Consider the following 19,220-nt stretch of genomic DNA (forward strand, 5'->3'; position numbering starts at 1 on the left):
GCAAAGGAACTTGCAAATAGTTCTTATGCAGGAAGAAAAGGAGTATGTCCTAGATGAGGCGATGCCCGAAGCTGCAGGCGACGGGGTCACTCAGGCAGCCCTCAATCGTTGGATTGATGCCAACAAGGATGTGAAATGTCTAATGCTCGCCACCATGAGTGCGGATCTGCAGAAAACGTTCATCAACTCAGATGCTTTCACAATCATCAGTGAGTTGAAGAACATGTTCCAAGATCTGGCTCGAGTCGAAAGATTCGAGACTCATAGGCAAATTCTTGAGACCAAACTTAAGAAAGGCGAGCCCGTAAGTCCACATGTTCTCAAAATGATTGGACTCATTGAGAATATGAGTCGGCTGGATCAGCAATTTTCTCAGGAAATGGCTATAGACACCATCCTCCATTCTCTTCATAGCGGGTATGATCAGGTCAAACTGAACTACAGTATGAATAGTCTGGACAAAACGCTCACTGAGCTTCACGGTATGCTGAAGACCGCTGAAAAGACGCTCAAAAGTGATAAGCAGGATGTGCTTATGGTGCGTGGGGGCAAGTTAAGGAAATCTGGAAAGAAGAGGAATGCTAAGAAAGGTGGCAACAAGGCCAGCCCAACTAAGCAAACTGGCGCCAAATCTGCAAAGAGGAAGGTCAGTCAACCCACTTCTGAATCCGAATGCTTCTACTGCAAGAAGAAGGGGCATTGGAAGAGAGATTGCTTGAAGCTAAAGGAAGATCAGAAGAACGGAACAGTCGTTCCATCTTCAGGTATTTTCGTTATAGACTGTATACTTGCTAATTCAACTTCTTGGGTATTAGATACAGGTTGTGGCTCACACTTATGTTCCAATCCACAGGGACTAAGAAGAAGTAGAAAGTTAAGCAAGGGTGAAGTCGACCTACGAGTGGGAAATGGAGCACGGATTGCTGCATTAGCTGTAGGAACTTACTATTTGTCGTTGCCCTCCGGGCTAGTTTTGGAACTGGAAGAATGTTTCCATGTTCCAAGTCTTACTAAAAACATCATTTCAGTTTCTTGCTTAGATGCTAAGGGATTTTCCTTTTTAATAAAAGACAATAGTTGTTCGTTTTATTTTAAAGAGATGTTTTATGGATCTGCTAGATTAGTCAATAGACTTTATTTATTAGATCACGACAAACAAGTATATAACATAAATACCAAAAAGGCCAAAAAGAATGATTCAGATCTCACCTATCTGTGGCATTGTCGATTAGGCCATATAAACTTGAAACGCTTAGAAAGACTTCAAAAGGAAGGAATTCTAGAACCATTTGACTTAGAGGATTATGGTAAATGCGAATCATGTTTACTTGGCAAAATGACAAAGCAACCTTTCTCTAAAGTTGGAGAAAGAGCAAATGAACTATTGGGTTTAATCCATACAGATGTATGTGGACCAATGAGTACAAATGCTAGAGGTGGTTTCAGCTACTTTATCACTTTCACTGATGACTTCAGTAGGTATGGTTATGTCTACCTAATGAAGCATAAGTCTGAATCCTTTGACAAATTCAAGGAATTTCAGAGTGAAGTAGAGAATCAATTAGGCAAGAAGATTAAGGCACTGCGGTCTGATAGAGGCGGTGAATATCTGAGCTATGAATTTGATGACCATCTGAAAGAATGTGGAATTCTATCAGAGTTGACTCCTCCTGGAACACCACAATGGAACGGTGTGTCGGAACGGAGGAACAGAACCTTGCTAGACATGGTCAGGTCAATGATGGGTCAGGCCGAACTTCCATTAGAATTTTGGGGACATGCACTAAATACAGCTGCACTCACTATAAATAGAGCTCCGTCTAAAGCTGTCGAAAAGACTCCATACGAATTATGGTTTGGAAAGCCTCCAAATGTGTCTTTTCTTAAGATTTGGGGATGTGAAGTATACGTCAAACGATTAATTTCAGACAAACTTCATCCAAAATCTGACAAATGTATCCTTGTGGGCTATCCAAAGGAAACAAAGGGGTATTACTTCTACAATACATCTGAGAACAAGGTGTTTGTTGCTCGAGATGGTGTCTTTTTGGAGAAGGATCACATTTCCAAAATGACAAGTGGGAGAAAAGTAGACCTCGAAGAAATTCGAGTCGAACAACAAACTCTAGAGAATGCTCAAGATGACATTCAGGATGAAACTCAGAGATCTTTAGAAGAATCTGGTGAGAATCATGGTCAATCTAGAAATGTTACCCCGCGTAGATCGCAAAGATATAGATCTCAACCGGAAAGGTACTTAGGTATTTTGACGAACGAGAGCTATGACGTTCTATTACTTGAAAGTGATGAACCTGCGACTTACAAACAAGCTATGACGAGCCCTAGCTCCAAGCAATGGCAAGAAGCCATGCAATCTGAATTAGACTCCATGTCTGAAAACCAAGTATGGGATTTGGTCGATTTGCCAGATGGCTACCAAGCCATTGGAAGCAAATGGGTTTTCAAACTGAAAAAGGACAAGGATGGGAAACTTGAAGTTTTCAAAGCTAGATTGGTTGCAAAAGGTTACAGGCAAGTCCACGGTGTGGATTACGATGAAACCTTTTCACCAGTTGCAATGCTAAAGTCTATTCGGATAATGTTAGCAATCGCTGCATATTACGATTACGAAATATGGCAGATGGATGTCAAAACTGCTTTCTTAAACGGCGTTTTAACAGAAACTGTGTTTATGACACAGCCTGAAGGTTTTGAGGATCCAAAGAATGCTAAAAAGGTATGCAAGCTAAAGAAGTCAATCCACGGATTGAAGCAGGCATCCAGGAGCTGGAATATACGTTTTGATGAAGCAGTCAGTGACTTTGGTTTCATCAAGAACGCAGACGAATCTTGTGTATACAAGAAGGTCAGTGGGAGCAAAATTGCTTTCCTAGTATTATATGTCGACAACATATTACTTATCGGAAATGACATTCCTATGTTGAACTCTGTCAAGATTTGGCTTGGGAAATGTTTTTCGATGAAGGATCTAGGAGAAGCACAGTACATATTGGGCATCAAGATTTACAGAGATAGATCTAAAAGGATGATTGGACTTAGTCAAAGCACTTATATCAATAAGGTGCTTGATAGGTTCAAGATGGCGGACTCCAAGCGAGGCTACCTACCCATGTCTCATGGAATGACTCTAAGCAAGACTCAGTGCCCAAAAACACTTGATGAGCGTAGACGAATGAATGGGATTCCATATGCATCATTGATTGGTTCAATAATGTATGCTATGATATGTACACGCCCGGATGTTGCGTACGCACTCAGTGCTACGAGCAGATACCAGTCAGACCCAGGAGAGGCGCATTGGACTGCTGCCAAGAATATTCTGAAGTACCTGAAAAGGCACAAAGATGACTTCCTGGTCTATGGTGGAGATGATGAATTAATTGTTAAAGGCTATACGGACGCAAGTTTCCAAACCGACAAAGATGATTTCAGATCACAGTCTGGGTTTGTCTTCTGCCTCAACGGAGGAGCAGTAAGCTGGAAAAGTGCTAAGCAAAGCACCATTGCGGATTCTACAACTGAAGCGGAGTACATTGCTGCACATGAAGCAGCAAAGGAAGCTATATGGCTAAGGAAGTTCATAGGTGAACTTGGTGTAGTCCCCTCCATTAAAGGACCAATAGCCCTGTATTGTGACAATAACGGAGCTATTGCACAGGCAAAAGAGCCTAGACACCACCAGAGAGTCAAGCATGTACTTCGTAGATTTCACCTTCTACGAGAGTTCGTTGAAAGAAAAGAAGTCGAGATAAGCAAAATTGGAACTGATGACAACATATCAGATCCATTAACTAAACCTCTGCCGCAGGCGAAGCACAACTCGCACACTGCAGCTATGGGAATCAAGCATATTGGAGAATGGCTTTGATGTCTCTGTTTAATGTTTTAAAGTTTTAGAGTTTAAATCTTTGTAAAACATTTTTGGTTAATCATTCACAATAAATGAAAAGAATTCATTTTTCCATTTAATTTGTGGTTTATTAAATGATGAGTCCCTTCAATTTGACGATATATTCAAGATAGACTGTCAGGACCAGTCCTGTGACTAAGAAATGTCTATCAAGTGAACTTGAATGTCAAAGGTTGAAAATGGTCCCTAGTCGGAGTTTTCTATAAAATTGGACGCATAGAAAACGTTAGACGATTAGAATGCAAGATGACTAGTAGTTCTGTTTCTTGAACTATGTGGACATGGCAATGTTATAATCATTTGCATAGATACTTACTTTGGGAAGACTAGTATCGGACAAGACCTATGAAACTTTACTGTAAGAGATGAAAATCTGTCATAAGTAAATTTCATTAAATTATTAGACACTAAATCCTCAATACCTGAGTGATTTGAGATTACTTGTTTGAGAACTGGTTGCTTTGACGTTGACCAACCGTCGCACCGTAAAAGGAGGCTATAAAGGCAACGCTCAGGTAATCACCTATCAAACGAAGTCTAATCTCAAGATCGCAAGATTGGGATTGTCCTCCCATAAATCGGGATGAGATGCTTAAAAGTTGTACAAGGCCACTCGGAGAGCTAGAAACTGTGAAATGCATGGCCGTGCTCGGATGAATCATAGGCTATGATTATCTGTTTATTTGATCAGTTGAACTCTGAAACTGAGGAACACCTCTGGACATAATAAGGATGACAACTCTTACCTTATGTTCAAGAGCAAGCATCGAGCGACAAAGGAATTAGGAAATGCACACTTGTCCCTAAGGACAAGTGGGAGACTGAAGGAAATAATGCCCTTGGTCCAAGTATGCATTCTATGATAAGTCTAATAAATGCGGTTCAGTATTAATTAACAAGTTAATAATTCAGTGAGATCAAGTGAGCTGAATGCCTAGCTAGAGGCCGCTTCAGTTCAAGTGGAATTAATGATATTAATCCACAGCTTACTCTTGACTGAACCCGTAGGGTCACACAAATAGTACGTAAACGGATCAAGTATTTAATGGCATTAAATACTCTATCTATGGATATTCGGAATCGACGGATCTTGGTTTCAGTGGGAGCTGAGATCGTCACAGGCAAGAAATGAATACTCCGGAAACGATGATATTGCCGGAAACGGAAATATGGATCGTATCGGAAATATAAATATTATCCAAGTCGTAGATGTTGCCGGAAACGGAAACATGGTACGTATCGGAAAATATTATCGGAAATGGAAATATTACCAGAATCGGAAATATTGCCGGAAACGGAAATATTGTCAGAATCGGAAATATTACCGGAATCGGAAAATAATTCCGGAAACGGAAATATTAAATATTTGTTCGAAACGGAAATTAATTCCGGAATCGGAAATGTTAAATATTGTTCGTATCGGAAATGAATTCCGGAATCGGAAATTTAATCGGAAGCGTATCGTACGAATAAGCATCGGACGAGGCCTGCCGGACGAGGGCCCAGTACGAAGCCAGGCCATCGCCCAGCAAGCCAAGCGCGCCACACAAACAGCCACGACCAGGCCCAGCGCAAGGCCAGGCCCAGCAGGCCGTGGCAGCGCGCACAGCGCGCGCAGCGCGCGCGGATGCTTGCGTGGGCTTGTGGCTCGCGCAGGCCTCGCTGCGTGGGCTGCTGCTCGCACGCACGCGCATGGGCGGCCCATCGTGGCTGCCGTGTGTGTGTGCGTAAGTGTTTGTGTTCGTGCACGTTTCCTAAAACGTGCAGAGTTCGGTTAATGATTAAATTCCTAATTCTATTTGATAAATTAATTAAATTAGAGTTCTTGTAGGATTCTAGGTTTAATTAATTTGTATCTGAATAGGATTCCAATTCCCTTTCCATAACCCTATAAATATGTGGCCTTGGTTCACAATTTATAACGAGTTTCAAAGTATTCAAAGTGAGTTTTTGAGAGAAAAATTCAGCCACACATCTTGCTCAAAAGTGCCGAAAATTCTAGTACCTTAAGGGCGATTCTAGTTGGTCAATCTTAAGGCGGATCCGGACGTGCTGTGGACTATCTACGGAGGGACGACACTTGGAGTCCTAAAGACTTGTTCTTGCTCGGTTCGGGCGCAGCTAGGGAGGGCACGCAACAAAGAGTATGCATCTAAATTATGCTATATGATTATGTGTAAATAATATGTATTCCTGGTTTAATGGTTGTTTCCGCATGATTTATGTAATATCATATGTATCATAACCTAACACCCCGAACCCTCAATCTCTACCTTGCGGGTGTATGTTGAGAGATCCCCACACCAGGGATCACAAGGGAACCTACGGCCGTCGTGGTCAAACTTAATTGCACTCCCTTTATGTCACGATAACCGGGTTTTATCAGTTTTTCTCATTGTCGTTAAAAACTGAATGGCGACTCCTATATTACTAGTCAATTGGGTGTAAACTCACAGGAAATCCAATTACACTTGATTTGACAAATAGAAGCGTCACACCCACGAGGGACGAGGTCACGCATTAGCCTCGTGCTTTTTTGACCCCCTCACACCTGAGTGATTTGAGATTACTTGCTTGAGAACTGGTTACTTTGACTTTGTCAACCGTCGCACCGTAAGAGGAGACTATAACGGCAATGCTCAGGTAATCACTTATCAAACAAAGTCTAAACTCAAGATCACAAGATTGGGATTGTCCTCCCATAAATCGGGATGAGATGCTGAAAGTTGTACAAGGCCACTCGGAGAGCTAGAAACTGAAAAATGCATGGTCGTGATCAGATGAATCATAGGCTATGATTATCTGTTTATTTGATCAGTTGAATCTCTGAAACTGAGAAATACCTTTGAACATAATAAGGATGACTACTCTTACCTTATGTTCATGAGCGAGCATCAATTGACAAAGGAATTAGGCAATGCACACTTGTCCCTAAGGACAAGTGGGAGACTGAAGGAAATAATGCCCTTGGTCCAAGTATGAATTTAATGCTAAGTCTAATAAATGAGGTTCAGTATTAATTAATTTTGCAAGTTAATAATTCAGTGAGATCAAGTGAGCTGTATGCCTAGCTAGAGGCCGCTTCAGTTCGAGTGGAATTAATAATATTAATCCACGGCTTACTCTTGACTGAACCCGTAGGGTCACAAAAATAGTACGTGAACGGATCAAGTATTTAAGTGAATTAAATACTGTATTTATGAATATTCGGAAACCACTGATCTAGGTTCCATCGGGAGCTGAAATCGTCAAAAGGCAAAATATGAATACTCCGGAAATGATGATATTGCCGGAAATGGAAATATGGATTGTAACGGAAATATAAATATTATCCAAGTCGTAGATGTTGTCGGAAACGGAAACATGGTACGTATCGAAAAATATTATCGAAAATAGAAATATTGCCGGAATCGGAAATATTGTCGGAATCGGAAATAAATTCCGGAATCGAAAATATTAAATATTTGTTCGAATCATAAATAAATTCCGGAATCGGAAATACTAAATATTGTTCGAATCGGAAATAAATTCCGGAATCGGAAAATGAATCGGAAGTGCGACGGACGAGCTTGCTAGACGTAAGGCCCAACACGAAGCCAGGCTCAGCGCCCAGCGAAGCCCGCTCGCGCAAACAAGCAGCAAGGCAGGCCCAGCGCAGCGAGCAAGGCAAGCCCTGCGAGCAGCACCCAACGATGGGCCGCGTGCTGCCAGCGCACAACCTTGGGGCGAGCCGAGCACCAGCGCCCCTTGTGGGCTGCGTGGCTGCGAGGATTCGTACGACCAAGTCCTTGGTCGTTTAGGATTGCTTGCTTAATATCGTTTTCCTAATTCTACTCGAATTGAATGTTATTGTTATCTGAAACACTTAGGTGTTTGATTAAACATTAAATTCTAATGGATTTAGTTATTGGAATCCTAGTAGAATTCTAATTCAGTTATTTCCACCCTATAAATACGTGGTTCATAATCAAAATTTATACAACAATTCAATAAGTATTCACATAGATTAAGTTCAAGTAAGAATTTAATAACTTGCCTAAATTAATAATTAAGCTTTCCGAATAAACATAATACCTTAGAAAATATCCTAGTTGGTTGAATCTAAGGCGAATCCGAACGTGTTGTGGACTATCTACGGAGGGGCGACATTTGGAGTCCTAAACTTGTTCTTGTTCGGTTCGGTAGCAGCTACGGAAGACACGCATCACATTGTATGTATCCTAATCATGCTAATTGACTATGTGGCAATTTATTTGGATTCATGGCTTTATGGTTTTTCCGCATGAAATATATTGTTTATATTTGTCATAACCTAACAAGTTAGAGTTAAAGTAACATCATAACTTACTACGTACACCTTACTCGATCACTAGTAGCATTCTTTACGTACCCAATAAGTACAACACACATATTCATTGCAATAGAAATGGATCTTAAAAATGTTTACCCATGAGAAAGCCCTCACCCTAACCAATACCCATTATTTTGGTGGGGAAAATAAATATGGAGATCTATTTTATAGATTAAAATCCTTTAACTAAATCTCATACTACCACAAAATTTACCTTTCCACTTTGAGACTTATTACGTGGGTCACTACCGAGGGATATCTTGGTCCTTATTTACATATAATAACTTAAATTTAGAACTATGTTTTTCCGGCGGAAACTACTAACCCATTGCTCGGTAATGACCAACGTTAAATACTTTAACTAAATCTCATACCCAACTACCAAAAAATTTACCTTTCCACTTTCAGACTTATTTTGTGGGATACTACCTAAAGATAATCACCTAACTATAGAACCCTGTTTTATGAAATATAACTAACCGAGACATAAGTCGGCGATTACCAAGTCGTATACAAATATGGTGTTATCCATCAATGTGAATAGTTGATAATTACCCACAAATGTTCACCAATTAATAATACTAATATAGAAAACTTTTACTTTTTTTCTTGTGAAAAATAATAATTCTTTTATTATTTTAACAAATATATAATACCTCCATTTCAAAATTACTAATCGTTTTAGTCCGTTCCATAATGTTTATGATTTATTTTATTAATGAACATGGAAATTAACCATCGTATCCTTCTTCCCCACAACACGTATATGTTTTTCCTCATGTTATCTAACTTTATTCATTTTTTCTACCACCACCCTGCATGTAGTACAATTTTATCCAAATTTATCAATATTTTTTTATATTCACCTATCTAATGACACTCTAGTGTTTGTCTTAATATTTGTTCAAATAATACCCGTCAAGATCATTTTTAAACGGAGGTAATAATGTAATATGCATCAGACGGTTATTTTTTTTAATTACATTATAATTTTATCTTGCTAGTGATTTTTAAATATAATTCCAACGTTTCAAACTTACGTTTCGATTGTGGTGGGTAGTATCTGTATTTTGCATAGGTCATTGCTACACTCCAGATACAACCATGGATAAACATTTAGTCATTGATACTCTATGCCATTGTTCCAGCAGTGGTGGTCTTGATAAATACATATAACCACTGCCAACAGAACTAGTTAACGGAACTAGTTTTATTTGTTACTGTTATTTTGAATAGTTACATTAGTGAACACTGTGACTTTAAAACAAATACCACTCAGATTCCTAACTGAAAATGTCATGCTTTAAAACTTTTCAGTGCTTCTGACTTAGTTATGGGGAAACAAAACAATGCAAGTGTACAAGACCTAGATACCTACCATGCATTTAATCAATGGAATATGATTCAGGTACCTACCAAGCATGGAAACAGTGGGATATGACCATTCAATTCAATAAATGTCCTCGTTGAAGATTTTAATTACATTTTTAGTGCTTTTTTTTAAAATAAGTCAGGTATTGTTGGAAGACTAAGGTATGAAAATACATTGGTGATTACCTTGCATTTATTCAAACCGAGGTAAATTACCTAGGTAACTACCATGAAAGCAGAATCCAATGCATGATAAGTTGATAACACCTTTATAAATAGAGGTCTATTTTTTATTTCCAATATCCATCACTTCCCTTTCTTTCTCCTTTCAAACAACCATCCATATTTTCTTTCTTTTTCCCCTCTTATTCTCGACGGAAATTGCTTCCAATGTTTCGTACATTCATCCTTACACAATTGTCATGAAAAACTTCTCGATAGAGTTCATCGGAGGGAAGCCAACAAGCTTGGCTGAAACATGAACTCATCGGCATTGGGTTAAGGGTAACCAAGGTGAGGGGACAATGGGATGGGTCTGGTTTCTTAGGATATGCCTTCGTTGATTTTGGGGGGCGCCAAGAACATTTTGAGTCTACTGCACGGTTGGATAGACAGTATGAGTTGGCGGGGCATGGTAGAACACATTACCTGTCTAATATGGGAGCCCCGACTGGGATTTACGCATGGCTGGCTATGAGAACAGATGCTTGTCTTTTTAGAGGTGCTCATCTGTGCTATCAGACTGCTGATATAGCAACAATAGTTGGAATCAACGCGGAAACGAAAATGCATGAGAGCATTAGGACATATGAAGCAGTAACATCCGGTTTTAACAAGATGTACAATCTTGTTTGAATGTCTCGTCCATGTAGTGATGGAGGTGAAGCTGGTGAAGCTGGTGGTGGTTCCATGGATGATGATGCAGGCTCTGTTTCATGTACTAGTTTTATTTCCTGTTTTTTGTACCCCTGTTTTAATTATCTAGAGGCAGCCAAGAAGAAGAGGCAACAGGATAAATCGACAGGTAATGCTGCGGTAGCTAATACCAATTCTGAAGAAGATGTTTCTCTAGTTGCTGATGAGCACACACATCACAGTGATGTGTGGATCCTTGATTCTGGAGCGTCTTACCACATATATCCGCACAGGGAGTGGTTTACAACCTACGAGCAAGTAGACGGTGGCAATATTTCTATGGCTAATAGTTCTGTTTGTAAGGCGGTTGGAGTAGGCTCAATTAAAATTCGGACACATGATGGTAAATTCTGCACATTGAATGATGTTAGGCATGTTCCACATATGACAAAGAATCTGATATCTTTGAGTATGTTAGACAATTACAAGGGTTTCAGTTTTCAGGGTGAAGGTGGAGTTCTACATGTCTGCAAGGGTTCGAATGTGGTTCTGAAAGGTGTAAAATGTGGTATCTTGTATTTACTTCAAGGATCTACGTTATCAGGTTCTGTTGTTGTTGCATCCTCGGAGATTGATAAGGAGAACATGAACAAGTTATGGCATATGAGGCTTGGTCACATGAGTGCAAAAGGGATGCAAATTCTATCAAAAGCGGATCTTCTTTGTGGTCACAAGGTCACAGATCTTGAATTCTGTGAACATTGTATTTTTGGGAAACTACATCGCAGGAAGTTCCCTAAAGGTATACACAGAACAAAAGGCACACTTGATTACATCCATTCTGATTGTTGGGGTCCTTCCCGAGTGGAGTCCTTAGGGGGTCACAGATATTTTGTGTCAATGATTGAAGATTTCTCAAGGATGACTTGGGTGTTCATTATGAAACATAAAAGTGAAGCTTTTAAGAATTTAAGACAATGGAAGGCATTAGTGGAGAATCAAACAGCGAAGAAGATCAAAAGGCTGCGAACTGATAATGGTCTGGAATTTTGTTGGCCTGAGTTCGATGAGTTTTACAAGAATGAAGGGATTGCTAGGCATCATACAGTCAGGGATACACCACAGCAAAATGGTGTAGCAGAACGTATGAATCAGACACTTCTGGAGAGAGCTAGGTGCATGCTTTCTAATGCTAGACTAACTAGAAGATTTTGGGCAGAAGCGGTTAGTACAGCTTGTTATCTGATCAATCGTGGACCTCACACAGGTATACATCTCAAAACCCCTATTGAGGTGTGGTCTGGTAAGCCTGCTGATTACTCTAGTTTAAGAGCTTTTGGTTGTACTGTTTATTATCATGTAAATGAGGGTAAATTAGAGCCACGAGCTAAAAAGGGAGTATTGATGAGCGGCATTTATGTCGCTCTAGGCTAGGATTTTATAGAGTTTTATTATGCTTTTTTGTTAGTTTTATATAGTTTTGCTGTTCTTTTATTCCCCTTTTCCATCTTTGTGGTTTTCAGATTATAATGTTGAAAATGATGGAAAAACAGCTGAGATTTGATCGAGCAGGTGCCGTGCGATCGCACGGACATTTTTTGCGCTCGCACGAGTCTACAGAGTTGGCTCCAAAAGTCAAGGCAGTTTGTGCGCTCGTGCCTCAAATTCGTGTGCTCGCACAAATCCGGAAAATCGATGCAGGAACTATGAGTGATTTTGTGCGATCGCACCGCAGAGGAGCCCGCTCGCACGGAATTTCGGTGGGCTCACACTAAATTCCTGTGCGAGCACACAAGGATTTTCTAAGATTTAGCCAAGTTACAGCCGTACGATCGCACGATTGTTGGGCACGATCGCACGACACGAAGGAGAAGAATCATCGCAGGGCCCGTTCGCATTGTTGCACAGCACGATCGCACCTGGGTCTGCACATTCGCACGGCTGCGCGGGATTCAGTTTTTAAGTTTAAAACTCTTATTTTTGGGGTTTAGTATAAATAGAATTTTTGATTTTTTCATTTTACGTTTTCATATTTTACATTTCATATTTTTACACTTTCAATTCTAGAGGTTTTGTGATTTTGTTCTTCAATCTAGAGATAGAAGCTCTTTAATTCCAAGCATAAATTCAGTAATTTTCTTCAACTCTTCTCTTCTTTATGCAATTGAATTCTTAGTTCTTTAATTCTTTCACTTTCTTAGTTGATAATTGTTTTGCAATTCCTCAATACCTTGAGTTCTTGATTTTAATTTTGCTTGTTACTTTGATTTTCAGTTTTTGATTTGATTGTGCAATTGAGTTTCCTATTCTCTACTTCTTCTCCTTAAATTTCATGATAGCTAGTTTTGAACTAATGGATAGCTTGATTGTTAGGATGATTAGTGAGTAGTTTTAGGTTAGGGAAATGGGAGAAACTAGGGGATGAATTAGGGGAAATAGATTATTGATTGTTGGTTGATTCATGTGATTAAATAAGATTTGATGATAGGAAATCCATGCTAGTTCAGTGGTAGTTGCAAATGCTATTCGATTAGATTTCCGTGGAACCATATGATAGGTTTGGCAAGACATTGTGGACCTATCTTGTGTTGATCAAATGGCGGTACCTATTATATGCTAGTTAGTTTAGTCTAGGATTAGGCGAAAGCTCTTCCATGGATTAGACGCTTAGCGTTCCCTATCCGAGAGGTGGCGGGTTCGTCTTTAGATGCCGTTTGCCTAATCACCATTTCGTTGCATGATCACCATTGCTAAATAGTTGAATTGATTTCCCCCGGTTTCCCTAGGCTATCCCCGACTCCCTAACGTTTCCCTTTCTTGATTCAATTTTACATTGTTCTTTATTTGTTTTTAGACTCTTAAAAAGTGACAATTCAAAACAAACCTTTGTTCGAACTAGATTGACTTCCAACTCAATAATTCACCGTTTCTTTGGGACGATCCCTTTGCTTGCCGCTTGCCGGTAGTTGAAGTGGTTTTATAAATATTGTTTGCATAGGTAGTTTTCTATCAACGACGGAAAACACGCCTATCAAAATGGCGCCGTTGCCGGGGAGCGGTCGTTGTTATTGAGTTTAGTTGAGACTAGTTCATTAATTGAAAATATAAAAATATTCCATTCTTGCTTTAGTTTTTCCTTTGCATTGCTCACGGTTTTCTTGAGTGTTTATGCTTGATAGGGGACGTGCTCGTCAAAGGATCCTCTATCCTCTTGACCTTGAATTGGAAAGGACTTTAAGGAGACTTAGGCGTGCTCGTTCTAGCTCGTCAAATCATAATAGGTTTGAGGATTTGAGTGTTGACACGAAACAAGAAGTGAGTGAGCAAGCTAGTGAGAACATGGCTCTTCCGGTTAAGAATTTGGGAATACCGGGAGCATTTGAGGCTACGTGTGGGATTCAAGAACCAACAACATGTGCTAATAATTTTGAGATCAAGCCCGCCTTGATCAATTTGGTGCAAAGTCATCCCTTTTGTGGGAAAAGCAATGAGTCGCCTCACAAGCATCTCAAGCAGTTTGAGCACTATTGTGACACAATAAAACACAACGGTGTGACCTCGGATTATGTGAGGTTGACTTTGTTCCGCTTCTCTTTGCTTGGGCGTGCTAGTGATTGGCTTGACAAGGAGGTCAAGCCCAACTCACTTCGCACATGGAACGAAGTAACTAGTGCCTTCTTGAACAAGTTCTATTCTCATGGGAAGACGGCGGAGTTCCGCCACAAGATTCAATCATTTGAGCAAGGCCGTGATGAATCGCTTTTCGAGGCTTGGGACCGATTCAAGGAGTACCAAAGGGAATGCCCTCATCATGGGATTCCCAAGTGGTTGTTGCTACAAAAATTTTACTTAGGATTGAGTCCAAGCTCGAAAACAAGTTTAGATGCGGGCGCGGGAGGCCCCATCATGAACAAAACGGAAGATCAAATTGAGGAGATAATTGAAGATGTAGTTGAAAACTACCAATCTTGGCATGTAGGTGAAAGAAGTTATGATGGGAAAAGTAGGATTGAGGATGGAAAGGGTTCGGTGTACGCCATAGAGCAAGCACGGATGATTGAGAAGCTTAGCTCGCGATTAGAGAAGCTTGAGAATACACCATTTGCGGGAAGTGCAGCAAGCAAGCCACCATCTCCGTCCACAATTCCATCTCCTTCGGCCACTCTTCTCAATAAGGGGAAGGGCAAGGTTAGTTCTTATGGCTCAATGCCTCCGGGCACATTCTTTTGTGAAAATTGCCAAGACTATAATCATTCCCCCGATGCATGCCCTTTAGTTCATAACTTGTCATTTGTGGATTATGGCCCTTCGTATGAAGGAGATTTTGATGTAGAGTATGTTAATGCTATCAATGAGAGGTCTAGGAATGATAACCCTGACAATCCTAATTTTGCTAGGCAACCTAGAGGGCCCTCCATGTATGGTCCCCACCAAGGCTATGGCCAAGGAAGTGGGTATGATAACCAAGGCCGAGGTGGCTATAGAGCAGAAGGCTATCAAAGCCAAGCGCCCTACGGTCAATCTCAAGGTTTTGGCAATCAAGGCCAATACAACCAAGGGGGTTATAATCCCAACCATCAAGGTGGAGGGGGTTATAACTACTCTTATGGGCAATTTAGGGGTGCCTCAAGTGGGGGTTATCCTTTGAACTCGGGAGTTCCTTATGGTGCATCTCATTTGCCACTTCCCGGATTCAATGGACCGAGGACCTTTGGCAACCAATATCAATCCAACCCAAGTGGTTATGGCGTTGCACCTCCACCACTCCCGCCTCTCAAGTCGAATCTTGAGGCTCTCATGGAGTCGTTTGTGGGGGCGCAAGTCAAGAAGAACATTGAGTTTGAGGATGGATTCAAACAATCCAACACTCAATTGAAGGTGATTGAAAACCAATTAGCTCAACTTGCTAGTACCATTAGGGAACATCATGCGCTTACCATTCTTCCACCCAAAAGTCATACTCTAAGGCAAATCAATGCTATAGTGACAAGGAGTGGAAAAATCCTTGATGACGTTCCTAGAGCTAATAAGGTTTCTAAACCCAATGGGGAAGATCAAGAGGGAGTCATTGGGTCGAGTGACAATGATGTGGTAGAAGAGGAGCCTCTCATTAATGATGAAGGTGATCCTACCACCCCCAAAGTGGCAACTCTTCTACCTCTCCCCACTCCTAAACTTCCCTATCCCCAAAGATTCATAAGACACAAGTTGGATGTGCAATTCGCAAAATTTCTAGAGGTCCTTCGGAAATTGCATATCACTCTCCCCTTTACGGATGCGTTAAAACAAATGCCTACCTACTCACGATTCCTTAAGAAAATCTTGAGTGGGAAGCGAAATTGTGACGTAAAGGAGACGGTGAATCTCACCGAAAATTGTAGTGCTATTATTCTTAACAAAATGCCACCCAAACTCAAAGACCCGGGTAGTTTTACTATCCCTTGTGCTATCAAGGAGCTAGAAATAAGCAATGCCTTGTGTGATTTGGGGGATAGTGTTAGTCTAATGCCCTATTCGGTATTCTCCAAGCTTGAAGTTGGTGATCTTGTCCCAACCAACATTACATTGCAACTTGCCGACCGTTCGCTCAAATATCCTATCGGCAAGATTGATGATGTACCTTTGAGAGTTGGTGGACTTGTGATCCCCGTTGATTTCGTGGTCCTAGACATTGATGAGGACGTGCATGTCCCTATTATTCTAGGCCGCCCATTCTTAGCCACGGCGGGGGCTATAATTGATGTCAAGCAAGGGAACATTACCTTGAAAGTAGGAATGGATAGCTGTTCTTTGACTTGAATAAAACCATGAGCTACCCTAGCTCTACCAATGAGAAATGTTTCTTGGTAGACTCTTTTGACCCTTTGGTGCATGACATGCATGAGCATTTGCTCACCACTAACGATCCACTTGAGTTTGCTCTTTTGAATAGAGATGGCTTAGGTGATCAAGGAGTTGAAGCGGCTAAATACAAGAGACTAATGGATTCCACCCTACCTTGTGATCAATCGGAGCAATTCTTGCTTGTGCTTGATGGAAAGAAGCCTTTGGATGATCATGCCTCCCAAATTGGTAAGGAAGCTCCCAAGGTAGAGCTAAAACCTCTACCTTCGAGCTTAAGGTACGTCTTTCTTGGTCCAAATTCTTCTTACCCCGTCATTATCAATTCCTCTTTAGATGACGAGCAAGTGCTCAAGCTCATTATTGTTTTGAAACGTCATCAAGGGTCTTTGGGCTACACCATTGGTGATTTGAAGGGTGTTAGCCCAACCCTTTGCATGCATCATATTGAGCTTGAGGACAATGTTGTCCCACATCGTGAGAGGCAAAGAAAACTTAACCCACCTATGGGAGAGGTGGTTAAGAAGGAAATCATGAAGCTTTTGGCAGCCGGGGTTATCTATCCTATCTCGAATAGCCGATGGGTATCCCCGGTCCATGTGCTTCCAAAGAAAGGAGGGATGACGGTAGTCAAGAATTCACATGGGGAGCTTATTTCCACCCGGACGGTGACCGGGTGGCGCATGTGTATCGACTATCGTCAACTCAACCTCTCTACCAAAAAGGATCACTTTCCCCTCCCATTCATTGACCAAATGCTTGAGCGTCTAACCAAGCACAAGTACTTTAGTTTTCTTGATGGTTATTCCGGATTCTTTCAAATCCCAATTAATCCGGAAGACCAAGAGAAAACTACTCTCACTTGTCCCTATGGAACGTTTGCTTATAGGCGGATGCCATTCGGGCTTTGTAATGCTCCCGGAACGTTCCAAAGGTGTATGATGAGCATTTTTGGTGATATTCTTGAAGAAGAGATGGAGGTGTTCATGGATGACTTCTCTGTGGGAGGATGCACCTATGAAGAATGCCTCATCAATCTTGGGAAGTGTCTTGCAAGGTGTGAAAAGGTCAACTTGGTTCTCAATTGGGAAAAGTGCCACTTCATGGTGGAGGAAGGAATTGTTATAGGGAACAAGGTGCCTCATCGTGGGATTGAGGTTGATCGAGCAAAAATCGAAGTGATAGAGAAGTTACCTCCCCCGGTAAATGTTAAGGGGATCCGATCTTTTCTTGGGCATGCCGGTTTCTATAGGCGGTTCATTAAGGATTTTTCTTTGATCGCCCGGCCTCTCACCAACCTCCTCCAAAAGGAATGTGACTTTCATTTTGACTCCGCATGTCTCAATGCCTTTGATACCATCAAAAATGCTCTCATCTCTACCCCTATAGTTCAAGCTCCAGATTGGTATCTACCTTTTGAGTTAATGTGTGATGCAAGTGATTTCTCTGTTGGGGGAGTCCTTGGTCAAAGGAAAGACAAGAAGCTTCATGTGATCTATTATATGTCTAAAACCCTCAACCAAGCACAAGCAAATTACACCACGACCGAGAAAGAATTTCTCGCCATAATGCATGCTTTTGAAAAGTTTAGGACTTATTTGGTAGGGTCAAAGACAATTGTGTACACGGATCATGCGGCCATTCGTTATCTTATGGCGAAGAAGGAGGCCAAACCGAGACTCATTCGTTGGGTGCTTCTTCTCCAAGAGTTTGACATTGAGATTCGAGATAAGAAGGGAGCCGAGAATGTGGTGGCCGACCACCTTTCTTGGTTAGAACTTGGAAGTGTAGCTAAAGATGATGTTCCTATCGAGGATGCCTTGAGAGATGACACTTTGTATATGGTTGGGAGCACTCAACTCCCGTGGTTTGTTGATATTGTAAATTACTTGGCTTGCGGGGCAATTCTGGAAGAGCTCACATCTCAAGAACGCCGCAAGTTGAAGCATGATTCTAAATGCTACATTTGGGATGAGCCCACTTTGTTGAGAAGGTGCCCGGATGGCCTCTGACGGAGGTGTGTTCCGGATGAGGAGTTCCCAAGTGTTCTCCGTATGTGCCACTCTTCCCCTTGTGGTGGGCATATGGGGGGTGATCGAACCGCCTCCAAGATACTTCAATGCATGCTATGGTGGCCCACCCTTTTCCGGGATGCTTGGGCATTTGTCAAGGCTTGTGATCGTTGCCAACGGACGGGGAATATTTCCAAACTTCATGAGATGCCGCAAAATCCAATCTTGGAATTAGAGGTGTTCGACGTATGGGGCATTGATTTCATGGGCCCTTTCCCCTCTTCTTATGGAAACCTCTACATCCTTGTTGCGGTTGATTATGTCTCCAAGTGGGCGGAGGCCATTGCTTCGCCTACCAATGATCACAAAGTGGTTCTCAACCTCTTCAAAAAGGTCATTTTTCCGCGTTTTGGGGTTCCTAGGGCTGTGATTAGTGATGGCGGATCCCATTTCGCCCATGGAAAATTCAAGGCACTCTTGCGGAAATATGGGGTTCATCATAAGGTTGGTTTGGCTATCATCCCCAAACTAGTGGCCAAGTGGAAGTTACTAATCGTGAAATCAAGTCTATTCTTGAAAAGTCGGTTGCCAAGAACCGTAAGGATTGGTCCGTCATGCTTGGTGATGCCTTATGGGCGTATAGAACGGCTTTCAAAACACCTATAGGCATGACTCCTTACAAGCTTGTCTATGGCAAGAATTTCCACTTGCCGGTGGAACTTGAGCACAAGGCTATGTGGGCCATCAAAACCCTGAATTTCGAATTGACTAGTGCGGGAGAGAGACGCTTGCTTGACCTTCATGAGTAGGAGGAACTCCGCATGAATGCTTATGACTCGGCGAGCATCTACAAGGCCCG

General features: G+C 41.5%; 1 protein-coding gene and 1 pseudogene across 1 annotated transcript; one reads left to right on the forward strand and one right to left on the reverse strand.

The window, feature by feature from the left end:
* The first annotated feature begins 13,847 nt into the window (after positions 1-13,847).
* Positions 13,848-16,307, forward strand: LOC110791241 (uncharacterized). Its single transcript, XM_056829839.1, has 2 exons — positions 13,848-14,696; positions 15,387-16,307. Exons 1-2 carry the CDS (start codon positions 13,848-13,850, stop codon positions 16,305-16,307), a joined length of 1,770 nt encoding a protein of 589 aa, XP_056685817.1.
* On the reverse strand, positions 14,226-14,326 carry LOC130462243 (uncharacterized; annotated as a pseudogene).
* Positions 16,308-19,220: the final 2,913 nt, after the last annotated feature.

The sequence above is a fragment of the Spinacia oleracea genome, chromosome 5 (genome assembly GCF_020520425.1).
Source record: "Spinacia oleracea cultivar Varoflay chromosome 5, BTI_SOV_V1, whole genome shotgun sequence".
Taxonomy (NCBI): Eukaryota; Viridiplantae; Streptophyta; class Magnoliopsida; order Caryophyllales; family Amaranthaceae; genus Spinacia; species Spinacia oleracea.